This window comes from Muscardinus avellanarius, assembly GCF_963383645.1.
Source record: "Muscardinus avellanarius genome assembly, chromosome: 15".
Classification (NCBI taxonomy): Eukaryota; Metazoa; Chordata; class Mammalia; order Rodentia; family Gliridae; genus Muscardinus; species Muscardinus avellanarius.
Window position 1 is genome coordinate 6209113 of NC_137801.1, and position 25562 is coordinate 6234674.

At 49.2% G+C, this 25562-nt stretch overlaps 1 protein-coding gene across 7 annotated transcripts in view; it reads left to right on the forward strand.

Moving 5' to 3' along the window:
* Positions 1–805: 805 nt before the first annotated feature.
* ASAP2 (ArfGAP with SH3 domain, ankyrin repeat and PH domain 2) overlaps positions 806–25562 on the forward strand; it is a gene marked incomplete at both ends in the record, with an annotated part of 154747 nt that continues 129990 nt past the window's right edge. For all 7 annotated transcript variants that reach the window (XM_080711569.1, XM_080711573.1, XM_080711570.1 and 4 more), the window contains one exon: positions 806–931. In XM_080711569.1, coding sequence (XP_080567695.1) covers positions 806–931 — 126 coding nt within the window. The remainder of the gene's footprint in view (positions 932–25562) is intronic.

Genomic DNA, 25562 nt, shown 5'->3' on the forward strand with positions numbered 1-25562 from the left:
TCTGGCCTAGTACCCGGAAGCTACAACGGACCAAGAATGCCTCTAATTTTACACACTTAGGAGGCCCGACTGGGACGTTTGCTAGGGGCCCATAGGTGCTCTTCCGAGCGGGGGGACTTGGGTTTCAATCCCCACTGGGCAATGGACTTTGCATTCTTGCTATCTGACATGCAAAATAAATACCCGTTTCTCTTATATCTGCCCCTCAAGGGGATGAGATGCCCGCACAGGACCCAAGTCACTGCGCGGCCACCACTTGGCAGGTGCGCCCAGGAGGGGGGGCGCAGCGCAGTCTCGGGCAGGCAGGGGGCGAGCTCCTCCCTGGGTCGGGCCTTCCCTGCGGTTTGGGTGGAAAACCCGGGGATTCCTCGCCTCGGGTGGGGTCGGGCGCAGCGGGCTCGCCCCGAGGCCCGGGAGGGGGCGCGCTGGGGACCCGGAACGCCGAGACAATGCGCCGGCCCCAGGCCCGCGCCCCGCGGCGGCGAGCGCGCCCATTGGCGGCCCCGGCCCCGCCCCCGCAAGCCCCGCCCCCAGCCCCGCCCCAGCCCCGCCCCAGCCCCGCCCCTCGCGGCGGGCGGAGCGCGGGGCCGGGCCGGGTGGCGGGCAGTTCCCGCCGGCTGTGCGCGCCCTCGGCGGGGTCCCGAGCGGACGCGGCGGCGGCCCAGGGCGCGGGGCTCGGCGGCCGGGCAGAGCTGGGGGCTGCGGCGCCCCGACCCCGCCGCCGGCCCGCGCTCGCCCGCTGCGCTTTGTCCGCCCGCGCCCCGCGGCGCCGGGGGCCCGGCCGGGCGGCGGCTCCCCCGCGGCGATGCCGGACCAGATCTCCGTGTCGGAATTCGTGGCCGAGACCCATGAGGACTACAAGGCGCCCACGGCCTCCAGCTTCACCACCCGCACGGCCCAGTGCCGCAACACCGTGGCGGCCATCGAGGAGGTGAGCGGCGGCCGCGCCCCCCGCCTGGGCATCGGCGCCCGGGAGAACTTGCGGGCGGCCGGAGCCGAGCGGCCGGCGGCGCTGCCCGCGGCGCTGCCTTTGTTCCCGCGGAGGTGGCTCCCGGGAGCGCCGCGGGCCTTTGCGGGCCCCCCCGCCCGCCTTTCCCGGGCCGGGGTCGGCGGCGGCATCCCCACCCCCGCTGCCCGTGCGGCCACCTTCGGCCCGAGAGGCGGGGTCGCGGCGATCGGGGGACCCCCGCGCCCGCCGCACCCCGGGGTCCTGGGTCCCCGCGCCCTTCTGCCCAACTTGAGCCAGAAGCCGCCCGGCGGCGCAGCGGGGCGCCCGATCGCCCGCCGCAGCCCCTCCCCCAGCCCCGCAGCGCCCCCACTCCCGCGGGGCCCGGCTGCGCGGGGCGGGGGTCCCCGGGATGGCCGGCCAGGCCTGGGGCGCGGGCTGGGCGAGCGAGCGCTGGCGCCTGGAGCTCCGAGAGGCCCCGTGGCCGCTCCCCAGTCACCTGCGTCCAACCTGCCGAAACCCTGGTCGCCTCCCTTCCCCTCGACCCCGGAAAGGCCTAATTTTAGTAAAGTGCGTTCAAGGTGCAAAGTCATGGTGCAGAGCAGCTAACCAGTGCGCTCTCCCGATGCCCGACAGAGGGGTCTCTTAGGAGTGAAGCGGCCGGGCTTGAAAATTCTAGCAGCCGGGGTAGGGGAAGGGGCTGGAGGCCAGGGCCCCAGGCCGGCTGCGGTTGGGGGGCACGGCCTCACCTCGGTCCTCCTTTTGCCCCCCCCCTACCAAAAGGGATTCCTTATGCATCTATCTTTTCTGCATCGCAGGCATTGTGTGTGAAGTGCTCATAATAGGTAACTGGTTTACAAGCCACACTTGTGGAAACGGTGAATCTGTTATTATGTTTCTTTTGGCCAGAATGTTGTTACATTCTTAAAACTGAGTATTGTATGTATTGTGAATGAGTGTCCAGAAAGCTTTAAATTAAATGATACCCCCCCCCCCACACACACACACACTTGAACAAAGCGTCTGCTGTTTGGCATTGCTTGGGAAAAAAAACTAGAATGTTTTTCCTTAGAGGAATTTTTTTTCTTTGTAGACATAAACAGTCAATAGGAGGCTAAAGGAAAAATACCAGATTCAGCATTCTGAATGTTTGTAAGCAGAGCGAGGGCATCCTCCGTCCCTCCCTGTGGCTGGCAGAGGAGAACTGCATGCTTAAACCTTTGGTAGTGAATTCCTGATTCTCACATCACTCTCTACTTTTATCAGCAAGGCTTAACAAGATGCTTTCAGATGAGGTTGTTGGTTTTTTTTTTCTTCCCTCCCACAAGTGCCAGTTGAAAAGCAATAGGAAAATAATCTCAATGTTTTGAAAATACACCATTAATAATGTTGTGGAAATGATTGCAACCAGAATGGTAGTTGAATACCTAAGGGAAGGAGGCCTTAAATATCACACCTTAAAAAAGAAAAAAGCAAGCTTGTGTTTAAAGTTTCACTGTTGTTTTTTTCTTTATTGCCCACTGTAGTTGTCGGGGAAATATTATTAACACTGGCAGATGTTGGAAAGCCAGCTATTAAAACTGGCATACCCTTTCTCTGATTAATCTTACAGTGGATGAATCCAGAGCTCTTTTTGTATGCTGTGCAGAGATTATTACCCTCGAGCTCAGTTACTGAGAAGATTAAAGAGAGACTGGATTTGGTCATTGGGTTAAATTGCAAGCACAAGTGAGTTCAGGTCTCCAAAATGGAAAAATTAAAATGACTGCAGACTTATCTCACTTTAGATAAATCCCGGATACTTGTTATTATGATGGCCGTGTGAGCCTGGATTTATAACTACATTTGGAAGTTTACTTTCTCAGAGGAATCAGCATTGATTGCTTTAAACGGTGCTCCCCTCCCCGCCCCCGCCCCAAGTCATGTTCAGTGCCATAGCAAAAACTTCTTCTGTGTATGGTTTGATAACAGATGCTATGGCATGATGGTGCATGGTCAACTTGGGAGGCTGAGACCAGGAGGATTGCAAGTTCAAGGCCAGCATGGGCAACATAAGAAAACCCTATTTCTTTTTTTTCTTTTCTCTTTTTTTTTTTTTTTTTTTTTTGTGGTACTGGGGTGGAACCCAGAGGCTTCCTATCTTCGGGCTATACTCCCAGACCTATTTTATATTTTATTTGGAAACAGGGTCTCACTAAGTTGCTGAGAGCCTCACTAAGTAGCTGAGGCTGGCTTCAAACCTGCACGATCCTCCTGTCTCGGGCTCCCAAGTGCAGGGATTACAAGCGTGCACCACTATGCCCGGCTAACAAAACCCTATTTCAAGGTACAAAATAAAAAGGGCTGAGGATATGGCTCAGTGCTAGCCACCACCCCCCCCCCTTTGATCCCCAGTATTACAAAGGAGGGGAAAACCCAAATGATGTCCTTAATATTTTGGTTTTAAACAAACATTCTTTTATATTGAGATGAGACATGTATGGATATTGTAATAAAGTTATGCATTTGACAGAAATTTAAAAATTACTAGTCCTCAGGTCTGCGTTTAAATGAATGAGCTATGGAATTAGTAAACTAATTTAGAAACTGAATACTCTTAGCTGAGTGTAGTGGCACACCCTTGTAATCCCAGTACTTGGCAGACTGAGACAGAAAGATTGCAGGTTGGGGGTCAGCCTTAGCAACTTAGTGAGGTTCTCCACAACTTAGTGAGATCCTGTTTCAAAATAAAAATAAAACAGGGCAGGGGTGTAGCTCAGAGGTAGAATGCTCCTGGGCACAAGTCCTAGTACCACCAAATAAACAAAAACAACAACAACAACAAAAAAAACACCCGATCAGTCTTTGTGAACCTATTTCCAGTGGGAGCTATGTCTGCTACAAATTGTTTTCCAGCTGAGGCGGGCTTGCTTTCTTTTTCTCTTGCAGTGCAGGGGCTGGAATGTGCATTTTGATTTGCATACCTGTAGCTGGAATATTAACTACCTGGTCCCAGCCCTATACTGTACACATCTGTTGTCTTTAGTCCTATCTGTGATTTGTAGTTGGGGAAATGGAGACTAGGAGAGGTTAAGTAATTGGCTCAAGTTTATGGAGCTATTAAGTGGAATTTGAACCTGGATCCATGCTGTTCTCAGAAGCTATGCTTTCTCTAAGTTACTCCTTCACCAGATCGATCTGGTTCCGGTTCATTCTCCACCACTTGCCAGTTGGGTAAAGTTGGGGGAGGTGCACCTAACATTTTCTCAAAGTCTGGACAGCAATATCTGACTGCTGAGAACCGTGGCAAGGGTATATACAACACCTGGTCAGACAGTTTGGTTTAGTAAGTGCTAACTGCTTGCCAGATTCCGTTGTAGTTATTACGCAGACCTTGAGGGGAGGATGGGGCTTAATGGGGGAGAGGAGGGCCGCGCTGAATGGTTGAGTGCGTGTGCAGATGAACCATATGTTTATCGCTCCCTGTGCACCTTGCAGCCAGTGTGTTCTCTTGGCAGCGAGAACAGAGCTGTGTTTCAGAATGTTCCTGTGCTGATCACTTTCTCTGGATGAAGTAATCATGTTGCATGATTTTAGCAAACTTAGCAAAGTCTGGGGCTTGACTGGAATCTGTCCTGTGCCTTTGGAAGTAATGAGGAAATTAGTTGTAGCATAAATATGAAAAGTAAGCTGTTGGTTTTTTTTTTAACCTTTTTTTTTTTTAAAAAAAAAACATTCTGTCTTATTGAGTCTCTGGGCACTTTGAAATGTTCTCAGAATAGGGAAACATTATATACAAACTTAAAATGGTCACGTTTTTAGTTAGGCTCTCCTTTGTAACATCATCTACTCTGCTCATTTGGCATCCATGTAGTTTTAAAAATAATTTGATGTTGACTCCTTGGTATGAAAATTTAATCTACTTCCTTCCATGGCTGTAATCTTTGTTGCCCTTGGTTACCTTGGGAATCTCATTGCTGTCATAGGCGCAGGGTTCTAAGTGCAGGGGAGACTGAACATCTGGGCCACGCAGACTCCCAAGGGCCATCCACGGGCCAGACCCTTCCCAGCGCTCACAGCGGGAACCAGGCCTGGTGCTCTTGGAGGCAAGACTGAGAATCAGAGTAAGGTCCTTTGTGGCTTGTTTGCAAAACAGCTCTTTCAAATCCCAGATGGACAGATTTTAAACCTCAGTTCAGAAGACACCGCCTTGCCCGGCGCCCTCATGTTCTTGGAAGTGAGCCTTTATGGGTCAAAAGGGGCCACCTGTATTGCTGTTCTGAAATCTGAATTTCTGTGTTTGGAACATTTCGAATCTGTTAAGAAAAGAATGAGTTTTCTCTCCTTATGTGAGTTTCCCCTCCTGCTGAATTCACTTTCTCTCTTAGGACTGTGAGATACTTTGATACTGCCCATTGGTTCCAGGCTTGCCATTCATTCAGGATTTATGGAGTCCTGCTGTGTGTCAGGTGGAAAGACTAGAACACCAAGAAGAACGGGTTTTCTCTTTGAAGGAAGCTGCTGTCTAGGGGGAGAAGCAGATACCCTATAAGCAAAGGAACCAGTGCAATATTTGCATCAATATTTGCACCAATCTCACAATAGAATATTTGTGAGAGTATCTCTAAAAATATCCAGAATGGAGCGGACATGCAAGGCTGGCGGTGGCCCGGTGTGTCCGGGGCTGTGGTTGGAGAGAGTCTTGTATGGTCTTTGCAATGAGTCCTGACCAGGGTCGTCAGTCACCTGTGGTCAGCACATGCTGCAGCCACCAGGGAGGTTCAGTGTTGGCTTTTTTCCTGCCTCCCTGCCTTAGGTCAATATTGACCTACTCCAGAGCCTGTGGCCGGCCAGACCTCAAGGTGGGATTTTCACATGCACCCAGTTCATAGAAGGCAGACCAGGCCAAGAAATCTGAGTAGTTATTCATTCTTTGGCTCCACGGTACTAGGTTCAGGCACCTTTTATCATGGGACATGTGCGTTCTAGACCCACGCTGCTCACGATGGTAGCCTGCAATTAAAATTCAGCTCCTTGACCATATTAAGCAGCGTCTGAAATGCCGTCGGGCTGCCTGCCTTGGACAATGCAGTTTTAAGCCTGAGAAGTTCCAGAAATGGTTCGCCAACCACCAGCACTGGATCACCTGGGGGCTTGCAGGGACTCAGAGCCTCAGGTGCCACCCAAGCAAGCCCTGTGAGTCAGAGCACTGTTCTAGACAGTGATCCCGGCTGCTTGGGGCCTTTGTGGACCAGAGGAGCCTGGCCCCGTCCCTGGAACTCTGAGTCCATTCCTTTGGGTGAGGCCTGGAATCTTGGCATTTTTAAAGGGCTTCTCCCAGTAGGGTTGATAATCACTGATAAGCAGGTGATTATGGGAGGTAATGGCAGCTGGCGATAAGGGCTGTGAGGAGAAGTTATGCATAATATGGGGGTAGGAAGTGATTCTGGAGATAGGGAAACAGAAATCTGGAAAGGCCTTTCTGCAGGGGTGGCGGTAGAATACTCTGGAAGGCAGAGGACGCCAGCTCTGGAAGATCTGCAAACAGAGGCACTTGGGCAGAGGCCTCTGTACTGTGGGCTTGGAGCATGTAAGGACAGAAAGAAGGCTGGTGCTCCAGAACAGGAAGGGTGGGAGAGGCGGAGAGACAGCCGAGAGTGGGCAGGCCACACGGCACAGGGGCTGCTCTGCCTTGGGGAAGGAATTTGGACTTGTGGTGTGATGGGAAGCTGTTGGAGGTTTTGAGCAGGGGAATAACATGATTTCATTGACATTTTAAAAACGTTACGGTGGCAGTTCCAGAGAAGAGAGAAAAGAGGAAGCCCAGCTGGGGCCTGGGGGCACTGCAGTCCAGGGGAGAGGGTCTTCAGCAGGGTGGTGGCAGTGTGGATGAGAAGGGGTCTGTATGAGGAGACCCCGGACGATTTGCTGGCAGAGCCTCGTTACTGTGTGCTGGTGGTGTGGGGGTGAATAGCACGGTTCCTGCCCTAAAGGAGGCCACAGCTGAGTGCAGCCCTCCAGGCTCCCTTGGCGAAGCAGGTACTATCCTGGGCTGCTTGGTGTCAGCGTCGAGGTCACCCGGGTGCAGTGCAACGTGGCTGGTTGTGGAGCTTGTGCTGGTACCCAATCCAGATCCTTATTTTATCTTACTGCAGACACTGCAAGGAGGGGTTGAAGCATGGCCACATGGTGTGGGACCGAGGGTACTTTCTTGCTCTCTCTGGTTTCTGGGCAAAGGATAGCCGGTGATACATACATCTTGGCTGTGCCGTGTGCCTGGACACGCTGTTCCCGTTTCGTTTCCCCCAGTACCCATCTTTTCCTTCTAAAAAGTGGCGACGAATTCACCCAGACATCATTTCATTGTCCGATCCTATATGATCTGGCCTCAGAGTGAATTGATTGCCAGGGTCCTTCCAGCCGTCATCATCTTAACCTCAGTGATGCTGAGGGCTGGACCACCAAAGGGAACTGGAATGCTTGTGCCGCAACTTTATGACGATGGCCATTTTTATAAAGGAATTTGACTGGTTAGGTTTATTCGTTCATAATTGTGTATTATTTTGGGCACCTCCCTCCCAGGTGCTAGGGTGCAAACCAGGAGGGGACCAGATCCTTCTCTATCAAGGACTTAATTGTGTGTGTGTGTGTGTGTGTGTGTGTGTGTGTACAATTAGTATTTTATTTTTATTTAATTATTTTATTTATTTTTGTGGTACTGGGGATGGAACCAGAATCTTCCACCTCTGAGCTGTACTTCCGGACCTTTTTATATTTTATTTGGAAACAGTTGCTGAGAGCCTCACTAAGCTGCTGAGTCTGGCTTTGAACCTGTGATCCTCCTGTCTCAGCCTCCCAAGTACTGGGATTTCAAGGGTGCGCCACCACGCCCGGCTGCAATGAGTGTTTTCTCTTTTTACCTCTTTTTTGCGCCGTGGGTCCCTTTGACACCGAGGGTGATCTACCTCTTTTCAGAAAGATGATGTAATGCACAGAGTAAAATACTTAAGAATCTAAGGAAGCCAATTATACTGAAATTCAGTTTGCAGAAGACTTTTAAAATATGTGCCATACTAATATATGCTCCTTTACTAATAGGAGGATTTAGAAGTGGGCTCAATAAATACCTTAATTGTGAAGTGCTGTGAATGTAAACACGGTGAGATTTCTAATGCCTATAATATGATATTGCAGTATTTTTTTTTTATTGAAGTCACAGGCCCTGCTAACACTACCATGCTGTGTTGCTTTCATTTGTAATTGAAGAAAATGCCATAAATTTCAGTTAGACATAATGAAGCACAGATGTATGTCTTTTTTTTTTTTTTTTTTCCTATCCAAGATACAGATTCCTATCCCTGAATTCAGACTTAGAATCCCAGACTTGTGGCAGAGAGCCTTCGAGTTCTCTGTGTCTGGGAGTCATCGCTGTTCTGTTCTGACCTGGGCTTGGGGTCTAGCTGAGGAGAGCTGCACCAGGGCCGGTGCTAGTGTATGAGGTAGGAAGGTGTTTTACAAGGTGTTCAGTGGGTACAGGGGCTATCCAGGTGTGAAGTCAGTGGGCACCTGTGCTGCCTCAGTGTAAGGCTGTGGTGACTTCTCTGGCCTGGTGTTTGTTCTTTTCTTTTTCCTTCCTTCCTTCCTTCCTTCCTTCCTTCCTTCCTTTTTCATTTTGTGGTACTGGGGATTGAACTCAGGAGCATTTTTCTCTCTGCGCTACACCCCACCCCATTTATTTACCAGGGGCATTCTACCTCTGAGCTACACCTCCAGCCCTATTTTTTTTTTTAATTCATTTTGAAACAGTCTCACTGAGTTGCAAAGGGCCTCACTAAGTAGTAGCTGAGGCTGTCCTCAAAGCGCCATCCTCCTGTCTCAGCCTCCCAAATGCTGGCATTATAAGCGTGAGCCACCACACCCAGCTCTGATTTTTTTTTTTAATTCTTTATTTTGAAACAGGGTCTCACTGAGTTGCAAAAGGCTTCACTAAGTAGCTGAGGCTGTCTGCGAACCCCGATCCTCCTGTCTCAGCCTCCCAAATACTGGAATTACAAGTGTGCGCCACCCTGCTTGGCTTATTTTTAATTTTTAACTTTATTATTTTATTTTGGTGGTACTGGGGTTGGAACCCTTCTACCTCTAGGCTACACTCCCAGACCCATTTTATATTTTATTTGGAAACTGTCTCTTAAGCTAGCGAGGCTGGCTTCGAACCTGCGCGATCCTCCTGTCTCCGCCTCCCAAGCCACGGGGATTACAAGCGTGCGCCACCACGCCTGGCTTATTTTTAATTTGAAACAGGGTCTGGCTAAGTAGACGAGGCTGGCTGTGAATCACTGCACTCCTCCTGGCTCAGCCTCCCAAGTACTGGGATTCCAGGCGCACCACCACGCCTCGCGGGGCAGGCTGTTTCTTCTGGCAGCCACCTGCCGTGTTGTGCCCGTGCCCAAGAAGGCCCTCAGTGTGGACGCTGCTGGACCAGCACGGCCCTCTCCTGCTGCAGGTTTGAGTGAGCTGTGTCTGTGGCATTTCTTGAGTGAGCACTTCTGGCAAATGCCTGCTGCCCTCTGCTTCTCCTCTGCGGCCTCCACCCTCCGAGCTGTGCTTCCCGTCTGCTCGGTGGCATCCCAGCCCCTGCAGAGCAGGTGGTGAGCGGCCGGGGCACTGCTCACACCCTGCCAGGAGTCCTGCCCGCTAACGGTGTTATTAATGATGTCATCTTTCCACTTGCTGCCGGAGATGGCTTCGTCAGTAGAGTCGGGTGGTTGATGACGGTTCCCTCAAAAGATGGATTCCCTTGTCTTTTAGGAATCAAACCAGCCAGCCAGGGCCTTGGGCAAACCAGCCAGCCAGGGCCTTGGGGGCCTCTTTGCCTAGATTCCCAGAAGAAATCACATTATTAGACTTAAAATAACGACAGCAGTAGCTGTGACATTCCTTATGGCCTTCATTCTGTATTAAGGAATCCTTTATTTCATCTTCTTAGTCTTGTGAAATAGGCCCTATTTCTTTTCCTTTTTAATTTTTTTTTTTTTTTTTTTTTTTTTTTTTTTTTTGGTGGTACGGGGGTTGAACCCAGGGGCATTCTTCCTCTGAACTCCAAGCTCTATCTTTTATTTGTTATTTTAAAGCAGGGTCTCAGCAAGTTGTGGAGGGCTTCACTAAGTATTGAGGCTGCTCTCGAGCCTGCAATCCTCCTGCCTCAGCCTCCCAAGTACTGGATTACAAGCATGTGCCACTATGCCTGGCAGGCCCTATGTCTATTTCACAGCTAAAGAATCAGACTCAGCCGGGCGTAGTGGTGCATGCTTGTCATCCCCGCGCTTGGGAGGCGGAGACAGGAGGATCGCGCTGGTTTGAAGCCAGACCGCTGGCATAAGAGACCCTGTTTCCAAAAAATAAAAAAGTATAAAATAGGTCTGGGAGTGTAGCCCAGAGGTAGAAGGGCTTCCAGAAACCCCAGTACCACCAAAAAAAAAAAAAAAAAAAAAAATCAGGCTCAGGTGAGTTACATGACTCCAGGCTCCCTGTCCACAGCAGACAGATGATAGAATGAAAATCCTTCCCCACGGCTCTGTGCTCTGGATTCTGAACGCTAAGTGAATACTGACTTTTTTTATTTTTTATTTTAATTTTATCTTTTTCTGAAACGGTCTCACTGAGTTGTAGAAGGCCTCACTAAGTAGCTGAGGCTGTCCGTGAACCGCGATCCTCTGATCTCAGCTTCCCAAATGCTGGGATTGCAAGCGTGCTCCACCATGCCCAGCTAATACTGACTTTTTTTTATATCAAGGTTCTAATAGTTTTTCCCTAGATTTCGGGAGAGCCAATGTTGTTAGCACTGGACGACATGCTCTCTCTTACAAAGCGGTGATTACCACCTTTGCCTTGTGGATTTGTCTGTGTTTGTTGGTGGAATAGAAGGACCACTGGCCAGGAAGTTGGGGGTGCTGGCTCCCAGTTCTAACTTGGGCTTCACCTCACTGTGTGACCTTGAGGCAGTTGCTGGATGTCTAGTCTCTAAATTGGGGGATTTGAGTGGGTGTGGTGGTGCACGCTTGTAATCCCAGTAATTGGGAGGCTGAGACAGGAAGATGGCTGGTTCGAGGCCAGCCTCAGTTACTTAGTGAGGCCCCTGTTTCAAAATAAATAACGAAAGATAGGGCTGGGAAGGAAGCTTGGAGGTAGAATGCCCCTAGGCTCGATCCCCAGTACCACAAAAAATAAGTAAATAAGTAAGTAAATAAAATGAGGGATTTGTACTCGAATGATCTCTGGTTACCCTCTCCAACTTGAAGACCTCCTAATTCTTTGTGACATGCGTATTAGATTTGAAGGGCTCTGGAATAAGTGGTAGGAATAAAAATGAGTAAGAAATGGGTAGTTTCTAGTCCGGAAAAGGCAGCAGAGGTGCTGAGTCATGTCTTCAAGTTGAATTATTTATTCCTTTTTATAAAACCTTTCTTTATCTTCCTGAGGTATTTTTTGCTATCGTTGTTGCATTTTTTTAAAAAATTGAGATGTAATTCATATAACCATAAAAGTTATCTTTTTTTTTTTTTTTCCTGGAACTGGGGATTGAACTTGGGATATTCTACCTCCAAGCTATATCCCCAGCCCTGTTTTTTTTTTTATTCTTTATTTTGAAACAAGGTTTCACTAAGTTGCAGAGGGCCTCAACAAGTACCTGAGGCTGAGCCGGGCCTGGTGGCGCACACTTGTAATCCCACTTGTAATCCCAGCATTGGGGAGGCGGAGACTGGAGAGTGAGGCCCTCTGCAACTTAGTGATACCCTGTTTCAAAATAAAGAATAAAAAATAGAAGAGGGTATAGCTCAGAGGTCAGATGCCCCTGAGTTCCATCCCCAGTACTGTAGGGAAAAAACAAAGTAGCTGAGGCTGGCTGTGAACCTGCGATCCTCCTGTCTCAGCCTCCCAAGTACTGGGATGATGTGTGTGCCATCACGCCCGGTGTTCAACTCAGTAATGTTCAGTGTCCTCAAGGCTGGGTGACCACCACCACTGCCATTCAATTACAGATCATTTATTTTCTTTCTTTCTTTCTTTCTTTCTTTCTTTCTTTCTTTCTTTTTTTTTTTTTTTGTACTGGGGATGGAACCCAGAGGCTTTCTACCTCCGGGCTATATTCCCAGACCTATTTTATACTTTATTTGGAAACAGGGTCTCACTAAGTTGCTGAGAGCCTCACTAAGTAGCTGAGGCTGGCTTCGAACCCGGGCGATCCTCCTGTCTCAGCCTCCCAAGCATGGGGATTACAAGCGTGCGCAACCACGCCCAGGGCAGATCATTTTCATCACAAAAAGAAACCCGCACCTGTCAGCAGCCGCTCCTGACTCCCCTTTCTCTTCCGCTTTGACAACGACTAATGCACTTTCTGTGCATTTGCCTGTCGCGGACATGTGTTCCCTGCGTGGAATCGTGCAGTGTGTGGCTTCTGTGTTTGGCTTTTATGTAGATAGCCTTGTGTTTTCAAGGCGCATCCAGTTACAGCATGAATCTGTACTTCATTCCTTTTTATGGCTGAATATATTTTACTGTAGGCTCTAATGTTTTGTTTAAACATTTATCAATCGGTAGACATCTGGGTTGTTTCTGCTTTGGTTCTTGTGAATGTCTTTGTACAAGTCTTTGTATGGACGTATGTTTTCCCTTCTCTTGGGTCTAGACCTAGGAGTAGAGTTGCCAAGTCATATGGTAACGCGTATGTTTAACTTTTTGAGGAACGGCCAGTTAGGTTTCCAGGACGGGTGCACAACTTTATCTTCTCACCAACAGAGTGAAAGTTCTAATTCCTCCACACCCTTGTCCACACCTGACACAGTCTTTTTGCTTCTGCCACGCCCATCAGGCGGGGGTGGGGGTGAAGTGGCATGGCACTTGGGTTCGTTGGGCTTGCGTTTCCCTGGTGCATGCTGAGTGACGTTTCCTGTGCCAGTGGCTACTCCACATCTTGGGAGGAGAAGCTATTCACATCCTTTGCCCATTTTTAAATGTGGGATTACTTATCTTTTTATTGTAGAGTTGCAGTGTGTTCTGGACACAAGACCCTAATCAGGTATATATTTTGCAAGCATTTTCTCTCATTTTGTATATTGTCCTCTTACTCGGCGGTATCCTTTGAAACACAAAAAATTCTAAAATAAAATGAAGTTCAGAATAGCCATTTTCTTCTTACTTCAGTTGCTTGTGCCTTGGGTGTCATTGCTAAGACACTGTTACCTGACATGTTTACAAGGCTTATGTTTTATAGTTTTAGCTCTTACGTTTAGGTCTGACCCATCTTGAGTTAGTTTTGTACATGATGCGTGGTAGGGGTCCAGCTTCATCCTTCAGCCTCTGGAAATCCAGTTGTCCCAGACCATTTGGGAAAAGATGATTCCTTCCCCTTGGCATTCTCCTGGCATCCTTTTTGAAAATCGGTTGGTCTTTGATGCGGGGTTTTATTTCGGGATGCCTGCTGCGGTTCTGTTGGTCCCACCTCTTTGATGTCGCAGCACCACATCTCCGTGACTGTGGCCTAGGCGAACGCTGACTAGGAAGGAGGATTCTCCAGTTTAGTTCCTGCCTCTGCTGAGTGATGCTCTCGATTTCTTTGTTCTCTGCTTATGGTGTAACATCCCTTTCCAAGATTGTTCTGGCTCTTCTGGGTCCTTTGCATTTCTCTGAGGATTTGGGGAGGAACTTCAATTTCTGCAAAAAAAAAAAAAAAAAAAAAAAAAAAAAAATCTAGCTACAATTTCTCATAGGGTTTGCGTGAAACCTGTGTATCAGCTGGGGAGAATATCTTAATAACTCATCTTCACATCTTTTAACCTAAGAACGTGTAATCTTTTTCCATTTATTTGTCTTTAATTTATTTCCAGCAATGTTCTTTTGCTTAATTTATTCTTCAATGATTATTCCTGAAGCTATTGTGAATTGCTTTCTTAATTTTATTTCTGGATTGCTCGTTAAGGTATAGAAACAGTTAATTTTTGTGTATTATATACTGCAGCTTGCTGAATTTGCTGACTCACACTTTTGTGTGTATGTGTGCATATTCATAAGCTTTTCTGTAGCAAGATATCATGTGTAGATAGAGATAGCTTTAGTCTTAACCAGGTGGCTACATTTTCTTTTCCCTGCCTATTTGTTAGACTAGTGTTTTGTTTTTTTACTTTATTTTTATTTTAAACAGGGTCTCACTAAGTTGCTGAGGCTGTCCTCGAACCTGCGAACCTGCGATCCTCGGGTCTCAGCTTCCTAAGTACTGGGATTACAGAAGTGTGCCACCACACCCGGCTGGATTATTTCTTAATCATCTTTAAGTGCTAATAATGGTTTGTACAAAATAGTGGTTCAGTAACTTTACTGGATGACTCTTTAATATTGTAACATCTGTTTTTGTGTAAAGCTAAAATTCCTCATGTTCACTTTGCCTTGCTTTATTCAAATCCTTTGGGCTCTGCAGGCACTGAGTCGTGGGGAGACGTGCTGCGTGGTCTTTGGTTGCAGAGGGAGTTGGCGGAAGTGCCTGGTGCATCGGTGCCTGTGTTTTGGCTCCGGCCATGGTGCTCGGGGAGCACTCTGGGCTTTGCAGGTCTTTGGAGTCCGCCTGCCCCTTCTCCGCAACACCACACTTCTCCCCAGGGTTTTTAGCACAGCTGGGTTTTGGCGGCCTCTTGACCATCAGCATCACCCTGGTTTGTTCTCACCTTGGAAACTGTTTTTTATTTTTTGGCAAATAGGAATGGGCCGTGTTTACTGTTGGAGCGGTCGGCTGGGCTGTCAGAACCTGTAGATTTTGTTTGCCTCGGTTGGGCCCGGCTGGGTCTGTGCCAGGTCGGGAGGTTCTGCAGGGTTTGCTTGCCAGCAGGGAGAGCCCTGGGGGAAACCGGAGGCGACTGCTCTCCACCCTCTTCCTTCCTCCTCTTCTGTCTTGCAGGCTTATGGTTCACCTTTTCCTTGGGGACCAGAATGCTTACGCTGCGATCTGAGATGTGTTGTGTCCGAAGCCCAGATTTCTCATCCCCTCTCTCCTCTTTCCCCTACATTTCTGCTCACCTTGGCTCCGCTGGTGTATTTCCAGACGCCCTGGGCCTGTGTTTGCTTTTTTTCAAAAGCTGCTCCCCACAGGGGACTCAGGAGTGAGCTGTAACTGGGGATTTCAGGCCTTCTCTGTGGCTCTCCACAGCCGCTGCTTTGGAGATGACACTGAATGTTGACCTTTCCTACTCTGCCTTCTCTAGTTTTCCAGAAGCAGGATTGTTCCATCTTTTCAAATGATTATGTTATAGAGCAACATTGGAAGGAGCTTAGTTTTTGAAGTACGCACTTTTCTTCTTTATGGTCAGAGGGATGGAAAAGAGGTTCGATTGATCTTATGACACAGTAGCTTTAGTCATCGTCAATATGAAATCTCTTAAGGGCCCTTGTTTTATTTGCTCTTAATTTATGAACCTCTTTGGGTCCTCCAAGCATCTGTACGCTAAGCCCGCGAGACCTGACCTGTCACATCCAGGGCTTTATTTCTGCATCTAACACGACATGAATCTCTACAGGGTTTTGATATTCTGCTAGATTTTGCCTTAAATTAGGGAGTAGTAGTGTCAGCAAATGAGCATTTCAAAAATGTGTTACAGTTTCCAGAGGAAAATACTATTGTACGATTGTGTTTCAAAAAAAAAAAAAAGCTGTCAACCGGAAGGCATTCATGCGTGCAAGGGGGAAAGTAGCTCTGTAAAGCCCAGCTTCTTCCATGTAGGATGGAGTCATGTCATCCTCGGGCTCCCAGAAAAGATGACAGCAAAACAGCAGCAGGTTTGGTACCCGAGGCCAGCGAAGACAAAGAAAAGAGAGAAGACTAGACCGGCTCAGAAGGGAGGGCCACCTGCTACTCCCGGGGTCCTGGAGGGTCTGACCAAGCCACACAGTGTCCCCTCACACATAGTTTGGTCTTTAAGCAGTCAAAATCAGGGCTGGGGATGTAGCTCAGCGTTAGAGTGCTTGGCTAGTATGCACGAGGGCCTGGTTTTGATCCATAGCATGGCAGAATCAACAACAGTCCTTTGCTTTGGTGGGCTGGGAAGCATGTAATTTACTTAGAAAAGTTTTCATGAAAATAGTTTTTTTTTCTCTTCATTTCGGCGTGTAATTTGATGAGCTTGAGTTCACTGAGAAAATTAATTCATGTGGAACAACTTCTTCCGGTAGTGTTGGCTCAAAGAAAGGGCTTTGAGTGTGTCTTTGAGGACGGAGTTTTGGAATGTGGCAGAATACGTAAAAATCCGTGTCTGCGGCAGGTAGCCTTAAATGAAAACCAGCCCTGGCTGCGTGGGCATCTGGGTCCAGTACAAGGAGAGGGAGAATATGTTTGTGATAGCAACATGCAGCTCATCAGTGCCATTGATATATTCACACGCATTTGATAAATCAACATAATTGACACATGGACAGTTGCTATGTCAACAGTGTATCAACATGCAGTTTTCTGGCTGGCAGAAATCTGGAATCCAGAGTGCCCCCTATTTATAGTTCATTGCCTTCACATAGGGTCCCCATGCTAGACCAAGTTTGTCCCAGGTAAGGACTATTACTCTTTGCTTGCACATAGCCCAACGTGGTGCCTAACGCATGGTTCTCAGAAAATGTTGAATGTCCAGGCCCCGGCAGTCCTGATTTTGTGATTTCATGTGTTTTCCTTTAAAAAGCTTGCTGTGTATTTGGAAATAAAGTCACTTTGGCTGGCAAAATCAAGGCTGTCATGTCATCTTTTGAAACAGAGGAGTAGAAAAATCTTTAAGGAATTATTGAAGTGTCTGCTCTATAAAGCGTCCCAATTAATATCTAATTTCTTCATTGAAAAATATATCAATCGCGCCCTTTCCTCTGTAAACCTTCCCTAACAACGTGTCCCTGTCTGTCAGAGCCGCTTTCTCCTCTGCATCCTTGAGGTGGTTACTCTTTGGCTCACTCTGTGTGGCCTTTTTGTCTGTTATCCAACCCTCCACCTGTCCATCCACTGCCATCCATCTGTGCTCCATCCCTGGGACAGACCTAAGTGTCTGTGTGCTAAAGCACCCCGAGTTTCGCTGGTGTAGAAACTCGGGGTGCTCTTTAGTACTGGGGCGTGGTCCTGGTTCCTCTCTTCTGTTGAGGGGAAGCTCATGAGAAGAGGACAGGGGAGGGCTTGCGGGAGTTGAGATGTGTACATTGAAACAGTGCAAGTTGTGTTCGGATCACTTAGTCTTGTCCCTGTTTGGTTAGGACAGAGGTCAGCAAACTACAGCCGTGGCCTGTTTTTGTAGGCAGAAAATAAAAGCTAAAATGGTTTTTAGGATCTTTAAGGGCTGTGGAGGGAAAACCAAACCCCAAAGAATATGCAATACTCTGTGTACCCATGGCCCACAAAACCCTAAAAAAATGACTGTCTGGCCCTTTATGGGAAAATTGTGTCCTATTCTTGGGGTAGAGCATTGAGTTTAAGGAGTTAGAAAGCCTGTCCCAGCCCAGGGCAAGAGTCTCTGTTGTAAGGAGCTGTAAAGTCATTGCCTAGTGGTCATGTGACTCATGGGCCCTGTTCAAACATTCGCTGCTGTAGTGACCAGGTACTCCCTCCCCATGGAAACGACCCTTGGACATTCGTGTTATGAAAACAGATTCTTTTGCCTTATCTGCTTTGGTCCCATCTTACTTCTTGAAGTCACTTGAAGTAAGTCCAGATGGCAGGCGAGTCGAAGCTGGGTTCTGGAGGGCCGGGACTGCCCGCCGGGAGCTGATTGTGGAGGTTGCACAGAACTCTCAGACCCTTGGGAGTAGAGGAGCAACCCAAAGACATCAGCTCCGCTTCAGGATGGCTGGCCTGCGGGGAGGGCAAGGTGGAGCAGGGCTGGGGCATGGAGACCAACCAGCAGACACACAGGCTGCTGCAGGGACAGACATGGGGTCTGGATAGGGCTGGACAGGTGGAGGGGAGCACGCGGCGGCAGTTAATGGAGACTCGGTGCTTGTCGCTGGAGTGAGTGTCTTGCAGTTGCTTGGCTCAGGCCTCCTTCCCTCCTTCATTAAAAGCTCAGCGCCAGGTATCGCATGCACAGAGATTTTGCCTTCAGGGGGCTCCTGAGCTGGAGGGGAGGAGAGACTGAAGCTCTGCCAGGGAGAGAGAAAAGCAGGCTTCCGCGGTGAGCTCCTTGAAGGCAGAGTTGTCTCCCCTGTGTGCTTCCGCTGCGGGTCCTTCTCACCCCGGACAGATGGGTAAGAGGTCTAGAAGGGCGAATATTTGCTCTCAGGCAGAGGCCTTAGATAGAATGTAATGCCATATACTGGAAGTGAACATTTTAATAAAAGTAGTAAAATACATTTTTTTCTGTGGTACTGGGAATGGAACCCAGGGGCATTGTACCTCTGAGTTACACACCCAGCCCTATTTTTTAGCCTTTTTATTTTCAAAACAGGGTTGCCAAGACATCCTGCTGCCTCGGCATCTATGTGTTGAGACCCCACTCCACATAGTTATTCGGCAAAAACGCCCCGAGAAGGAGGTGTCGTCTCTGGCCAAAGTACCCCCCACTTTTAGATACCTTTCACTATTATTCCTTTTAACTTTCTACACGAATTGCTCCAATGATGTGAAATTAGGACTATAAATAGAAACTGAGTCCGTGGAAATAAACTCTCCAATAATTTGTCTAAACGTCCTTGGCTTTGCTCAATAGTAATGAAAAAACTGGCCAGAATTCAGATGCTGTGATAAGCATTCCAGCTGCAGCAATCACAAAGGGTCTCCGACCCTCACTATCACTAACTTAGGTTAAGCTATTAACTCCGGTAAGGTAGCTCAGTTTAAGGTAACTCTGTTTACCCTTGAGATCCTGCCTAGAGACAGAGAAGATAAAAACCTTGTGTGTGACCTTAAAGCAATTTAGTTGATAAACAACTTAGTTGCCCAAATACAATAGACTCAAGGAAAAAGATTGGTGACTTTTACGCCCAGTGTAAATATTCCTGAAGACAGAGAGGCTGACTGCATGGTTAATGAATATGACAAAATAAAGGACAGACGTTCTAAATATATATGTATGAAGGAAAGGAAATACCGTGTAAGAGTAAGAAAAGCATTTTTGCATGAAGAAGAGCTTATCATAAGAAAGTCCCAACTGGGAAAGAAAGGAATTAGAAAGTTAGAAGCAGGTTGCAGAGGGTTTGTGACAGAGAAATGGATTATTAAAGATGGTTAGACTTTTAATAGGCTTATTGTCTAAAGAAGAGTGCTCAGCAGTTAAGGAAATACATCTGACAATTAAAACCAAGAACTTTGTGGTGTTGTTTGTGGTATTTTGTCTGCAAAACTGTGTTGTGAGTTTGCTTAAGCTTTCAGATTTAGAAGGTAAAATGCCAACTCCTGGAGAAACTCTATCACATCCACCTGAATCACCACATCTCCCCACACTTGCTATATGAACTGAGCCCAAAAGATGGAAAGTTCCAAGAAAGTCAAAGAAGATTCCCCGAGAAGCCCCCAAGCCTTGGGCATGCCTGTTTGGAACTGCTTATCTGCAAAACCTGAGAAAGAATCCGGAGGGAGTTAATCTCTCGAAGATCAACAGCCAGCTGAAGGACTAGTTTTATTACCTTTGTTTACATGTCATTCATTATTATTTCACAATGATTACACCCACCTCCCTTTTCTCTTATTATTAACTTTACTGGTGAAGGGTATAAATTTCTTGGAGTTTTTGTAATAAAGTGTCATTGGCTCAAGAAGCCTTTGTCCACCTCAGATTTCTTTCCCAAGCGTCGTACCTAAAAACTTAGGGAATTCATAGAGGGGAAAGAATCGCTGCAGATAAGTTTCTGCAGGACATCACCTGCCTTTTGCCCCATCTTTCTGAGGATTTGACTGACAATAACGACCCAACTGAGATTAGTCGGCAACACAGGGTCTCACTGAGTTGTGAAGGGCCTTGCTCAGTAACTGAGGCTGTCCATGAACCATGATCCTCCAGTCTCCGCCTCCTGATTGCTGAGATTACAAGTGTGCACCACCACGCCCAGCTAGTAAAATACAGTTTGTTTCTACCTTTAAGGAGCCTGCCTGTTTAAAAATAAAAGATCATTCTTTCGTTGAGTACCCATTTATTTACATCACGCCTGTCACACCTGTATCCACTGCAGGAGCAGGCCCTCCTGTGAGGCCGTGCAGGACACAGCTTGCTCTACCTGCCTCTTGAGGTTTTCTTCCCCAATTATCATTTGCCTGTTTCTTGGTCTGAGACCGGGAAGCAGTGACATGGAGGACACTTTCCCCTTTGGTAATCTGTGCTTTGGAAAAATAGCCTGTTAGAGTTGGGCGTGGTGGTGTGCGCTAGATCCCTAGATCGGAGGATCATGGTTCAAGGACAGTCTCAGCTACTTAGCAAGGCCCTTTGCAACTCAGTGAGACCCTGTTTCAAAAAAGTAAAAAGATAGCCAGGCGTGGTGGTGCATGCATGTAATCCCCGAGCTTGGGAGGTGGAGACAGGAGGATCGCGCAAGTTTGAAGCCAGCCTCTCTGGCTTAAGAGACTCTGTTTCCAAATAAAAATATAAAAAAATAGGTGTCTGGGAGTGTAGCCCGCAGGTAGAAGGGTTTCCAGCAACCCCAGTACCACCCCCCAAAAAAATAAATAAATAAAAATAAAATAAAATAAAAAAAGGATTAGAGCCAGGCGTGGTGGCACATGCTTGTAATCCCAGCATTTGGGAGGCTGAGACTGGAGGAACGCCGTTCACGGACAGCCTCAGTTACTATTTAGGCCCTCTGCAACTTAGTGAGACGTTGTTTCAAAATAAAGAATAAAAAATAGGGCAGGGGGTGTAGCTCATAAGTGAGTACCCCTGGGTTCCATCCCCAGACCCGCATAAATAAATAAATAAATAAATAAATAAATAAATAAATAAATACATAGGGCTGGGCATATAGCTCAGAGATAAAATGTCCCTGGGTTCCATTCCTAGTACTGAAAACAAAAAAAAAAAAAAGAAAAAAAAGAAAAACCAGCCTGCTGCAGGGCTTTGCAGTCAAGGGCGAGAAGGGTGGAGCCAGCTGCGCTGGACGCTGGTGGCCTCTGCTACAGCTCCTCCCTGGCTGCCATATGGGGCTACTCTGAGTCACCTCTTTCTCTTAAGCCCTGACCCCAGGGCCATGGGGGAGTTGGAGAGAGGACCTGGGGGACAGTCACAGGGAGCCTGGGAACGCCACCTGCCAATCACCTAGTGAAAACGCCAGCAGTCTAAACCTTTGGCGCTGATCTTACCGGGCATCCCTCAGCTCCCACCCAAGGACCAGAAGGGCTCAGAGGTTGGAGAGAGAGGGGCAGGTGGCATCTGTTCAGGCACCACCTTCTCCTCCAGACTGTTGGGCTCAGCGTCCACTTGGAGGGTGCCTGGGGGAGCTGGGGTGTCACCCGGCCCGGGTTGGGGGAGCTGTGACTGAGACCACCCCTCCTGTGGCTCTGGATTCTGCTCTCCTGCGTCAGCATCTCCGTCTCCGCTGAGCCTGGGGCCTTTCCCTTCTCACTAGCCACCTCCGTGTCTCGCATGTTTTAGGGCGCTTGGCCTCTGCCACACCCAACAGCCCCTAACAATAAGGCCACATGCTCTGTATGGGGAGGGACTGGGGGTCCCCTGTGCCCTGCAGCGCCGGGCATGTGAGCCCGGTGGCTGTCCCTGGCTGTGCGGCGGTGAGCCTGCCCAGCACAGCGCGCCATTCACACGGCGGCCCCCTTCCTGTGTTCCTGTTATTTCCTGAAAGCAGCCGTAAACTCCGGGAGCTCATTTTTCTTTTCTTTATTTTTCTTAGTAGGCTCGTATTTTTACTTGGCTGTTTTGGAAACCCTGGGTAGGAGAGGCATTGGGACATTTCTTCAGCCAGGGAGGCAGCCTCCTGGAGGGATAGTGACTTCACAAAGTAAGCGATCGAGTTAGTGGTGGCTTGAGACTTGGACCAGGATCCTACGGCTCTTGTCCAAGGAGCATCCTGCTTCCTAGAGCCAGCCGAGTCTCTGGAAGGTGCTTGGCAAATTACTTTACTGAATTTTTAAGGAAATGTGTGGGTGTGCTGTTTGCGAGTACTCCTGTGTACCCAGTAATTGGCTCCGTGTACACACTTCTCCAGTCTTTATCTGGAAAGGGGTTTCAAGTATTGTGTGTGCCCCGTGGTGTTCCTTCAGACAGTGGCAGATACGGAGACATATCCACACGTCACATCAGAGGGAGCGGAGTCGCACTGGTTACTATTAATATTAGTGGCATTAGCTGTTCTGGGAAGAGGCTGCTTATTCTTAATAACCAGATAATAGCAGCAAGACGAGAGAGGACAGTCCAGATAGCATTATGAGTGTCAGGGTAATTATAATTGAATGCAGTGGGGCAGATCTTTTAATAGAAGGTTTTAGAATTCCTTGATTTTCGTGTAAGGCATAATTCGTGACATGCTCTTGATAAGGAGGTCTGTAGACACACAGCCCTGGAGAAGTCATCGTCTTAAATTAACAGGGAACGGAGCCTCCTCTCGAGACACTCCTGTCTTCCTTCAGCATTAAAAATGTGCTCACGTCGTCTGTTGGTGTGTATTCTACTTTCAGCGCCTATTTCTGCTTTTTTTCTTTCTGCCCTCTCACGGTGTTAAAGGAATTCTGGGCAACAGCTGAGTGCTGCCCAGCCTTTCGAGCCCATAGTCTGTTCCTGCTTTCTTCTTACTCCATCCCTTGCTGTGTTTTGCTCTGGGCCCTCTCCTTGGGAAGGTGACTGCGGCTGCAGTCGGAGGAAGTGGGGGAGGGCTGATGGGCGACGCGCCGCTCTTCCTCCTGAGCAGAGTTCTCTTTCCATCTGGCCATCACACAGGTGGGCACGGATGGTGCCATTGAAACACTGGATTTCTCAGGCTCTCAGGAATGACAGGCTGTGTGCGTAAGACCTGACACACCCAAATGGAGATTATTTCTTTTGACGTGTAATATATGCAAATTGATGCTGGGTAGTTGACAGTGTCTGTCTGAATGGTAGTCTTCCTGAATAGCAGTGTAACTGGCATCTTCAGTTTATCACAGTAGCCAGCCGTTGGGAGTCCTGCTTCTTGCTGAGTCTCTGTGACAGTCCCAGCAGCTCCACAGACCCCTCTCGGGGCCACAGCACCGGGTGGTGGCGGTGGTGGTGAGTCCTCCGTGGCTCCCTTCCGACGGCCTTGCGGAGCCCTCTTTGAGGGCTGGGGTGGACCAGAAAGAGATGAGGAGTTTGGGTATTGGAGGTGTTGAGAGAGGAAGGGAGCATTTGGGAGGGATGTGATGGTCCCTTTTCAAATTTCTATGCCCACCCCAGCACCTCAAATTCTGGGCCAGAGAGGCCACAGAGATTCAAAGACCAAAGAGTTGTTTGGGGAAGTGGCAGGAGCTGGAGGGGACCCGTGTAGCCCCCGTGGCTTCCAGTACGCACTTTGTTCTTGCTTGGGGACATCGGCCACTGGGTCAGACCTTGCTCAGTGGCTACCACAGGGGTATTAGCCCCGCCTCTGTCACCCTCTCCCTCTGACCTCCCTTGAGCCTGGGCAGAGGGGTCCCCTTGACTGTTGCTAAGCAACTTGAGCACTGTGCATCCAGCCCCGGGCTGATCTGGGATGAGGGTTGGGCAGAGCAGTAGGGGCAGGTACCTGGGCCTAAGAGGGCGGGGGCAAGTTGAGCAGAGCGTCCCTCACCGAGCCTCATACTCACCTGCAGTTTGGGGGATGGGCACTGGGGTTTGGCTTGAGGTCCAGCTTCTGCAGCTATGGTGGTGGTCGTCATGGGCCAGGGTAGGAAGGAGCGTATGGGCACAAGGAGGGGCTGTAGCCTTGCTCCAAAAGCTCTGTTTGAGAACAGCTGGATGGTTTCTGTAAGAAGATTATTGTTACTGCGGTTTTGTGTCTTTCATCCAAGGCCCACCTGTCCTCTATGCTCTGATGTGCCAGAGTCCTGGATTTCTGGGCACTCCCAGTTTCTGAGTGAGCATACATGTAGACACACGATTACAGATACAGAGGCAGTTGCTATGGCAACAGGAAGTCAGAACCTGAAGGAGGTTGATTTGTTCACGATCTAGCAGGGACTCAGATGACCTGCGATAGGTTCCCTGGTGAGGTTCTGTGGGCGTGTCCGACCTTGGCAGGCGCATTTACTATGTATGCAAAGGCCTGCCAGGAACTGTTGGCTGAGCCTAGGGCTGGGGAGAGCTCTTGGACCTGCAGGAAAACCCCTTGCAGTGACTGGCTCCTGGGCGGGCGGGCGGGCAGGCCTCCAGCTGCACCCCAAGCTTTCTCTGGTGGGAGGGAAGGTGAGCCGTCCACACCTGGACGGGCCTCTGCTGCTGAGAACTGGGATGTTAAAAATATAGTGCCCGTAGCCCGAGTCACCTGCAGACGTGGGGAAGGAGAGGAAGCCGTCTCCCTCTCCAGGGAAGTGCCTGCATCTTGCTGGGGAGGGCTCTGGTGAGGCTGGCGTGCCGCAGCAGAGTGGCTGTGGGCCCTGGCTGTCTGCACCTGAGCCTAGGCCAGGCGGCACCGCAGCAGGGATGGCCGTGTCTGCACGTCTGCTGTGCGGTTCTGGGTCACTTTCCCTGAGCCGCTTCCTTCCTTTTTCTTGCGCTAGTGTGGGCAGGAGGAATTCTTCCCCTTGCCAGGGGGGCGGGAGGGAGGGGAGGGCAGAGGTTGGGTGTTTCTGTCTGCAGGAGGGTTTGCTGGTGTGACTCCCTCCCGGAGACAGAACCTTGTCGCCTCAAGGAGCAAGGGACAGTGTCCTTTGGGGTTGGGGTCTCTGCTCTTCCTCCGGCCTCAGTCAAGAGGGATGTGCTCAAGGACTTCTGTCAGGCCCTACCTCACTTTGAACCCTAGTTTTATTTTCATTTGTTGGTACTGGAGATTGAACTCAGGGACATTCTGCCTCTGAGCTACACCTCCAGTACCATTTTTTATTCTTAGTTTGAAACAGGGTCTGGTTAAGTTGATGAGTCTCACTCCTTGCTGAGGCTGTCCTCAAACCCGTGCTCCTTGTGTCTCAGCCTCCCAAGTACTGGGATCACAAGCGCGTACCAGCATGCCCCAGCTTTAAAGAGTGGCTGGGGTGGTGGGAGCAGCTTAAGTAGAGTCTGTGCCAGGACACGGTACCTCCACCCGCTTGGTGAAGGGCTACGAGTACTCCTTCTCTGTGACGAGCCCCTGCCTCCTAAGGCCGGGCTCTGCTCTTCTTTGCTGACTTCCCCAAAGCTGTGAGCCTGCTGTCTGCCTGGCCTTTGGGTGTCCCCAGCACCCACACCCCGTCCCCACGTTCACCCTGCTGTCAGAACCCTCCTGCCTCCTTTCTGTTGGAGAGGCCCTTCACTTCAATCACTACCTGCCCTGGGGAGATTTGGTGCCCTCTCCCACAGAGGTAAGAACCCAGGGGTGACCCCCGCCCTGTCTCAATCACGCCCATGACTGCGTGCCCTTTAGGAAGTGGCGCCTGCAGCCAGCCTGGCTTGGCTCCAGCCTTTTCTCTCATCCTGTAGATCACTCTGTGGCTTTAATCTCTCTTGACCCCAGTCCCTCTCTTTATTCATACAGCTCAGCTCCAGGCCCTGCCACTTATGGGCTC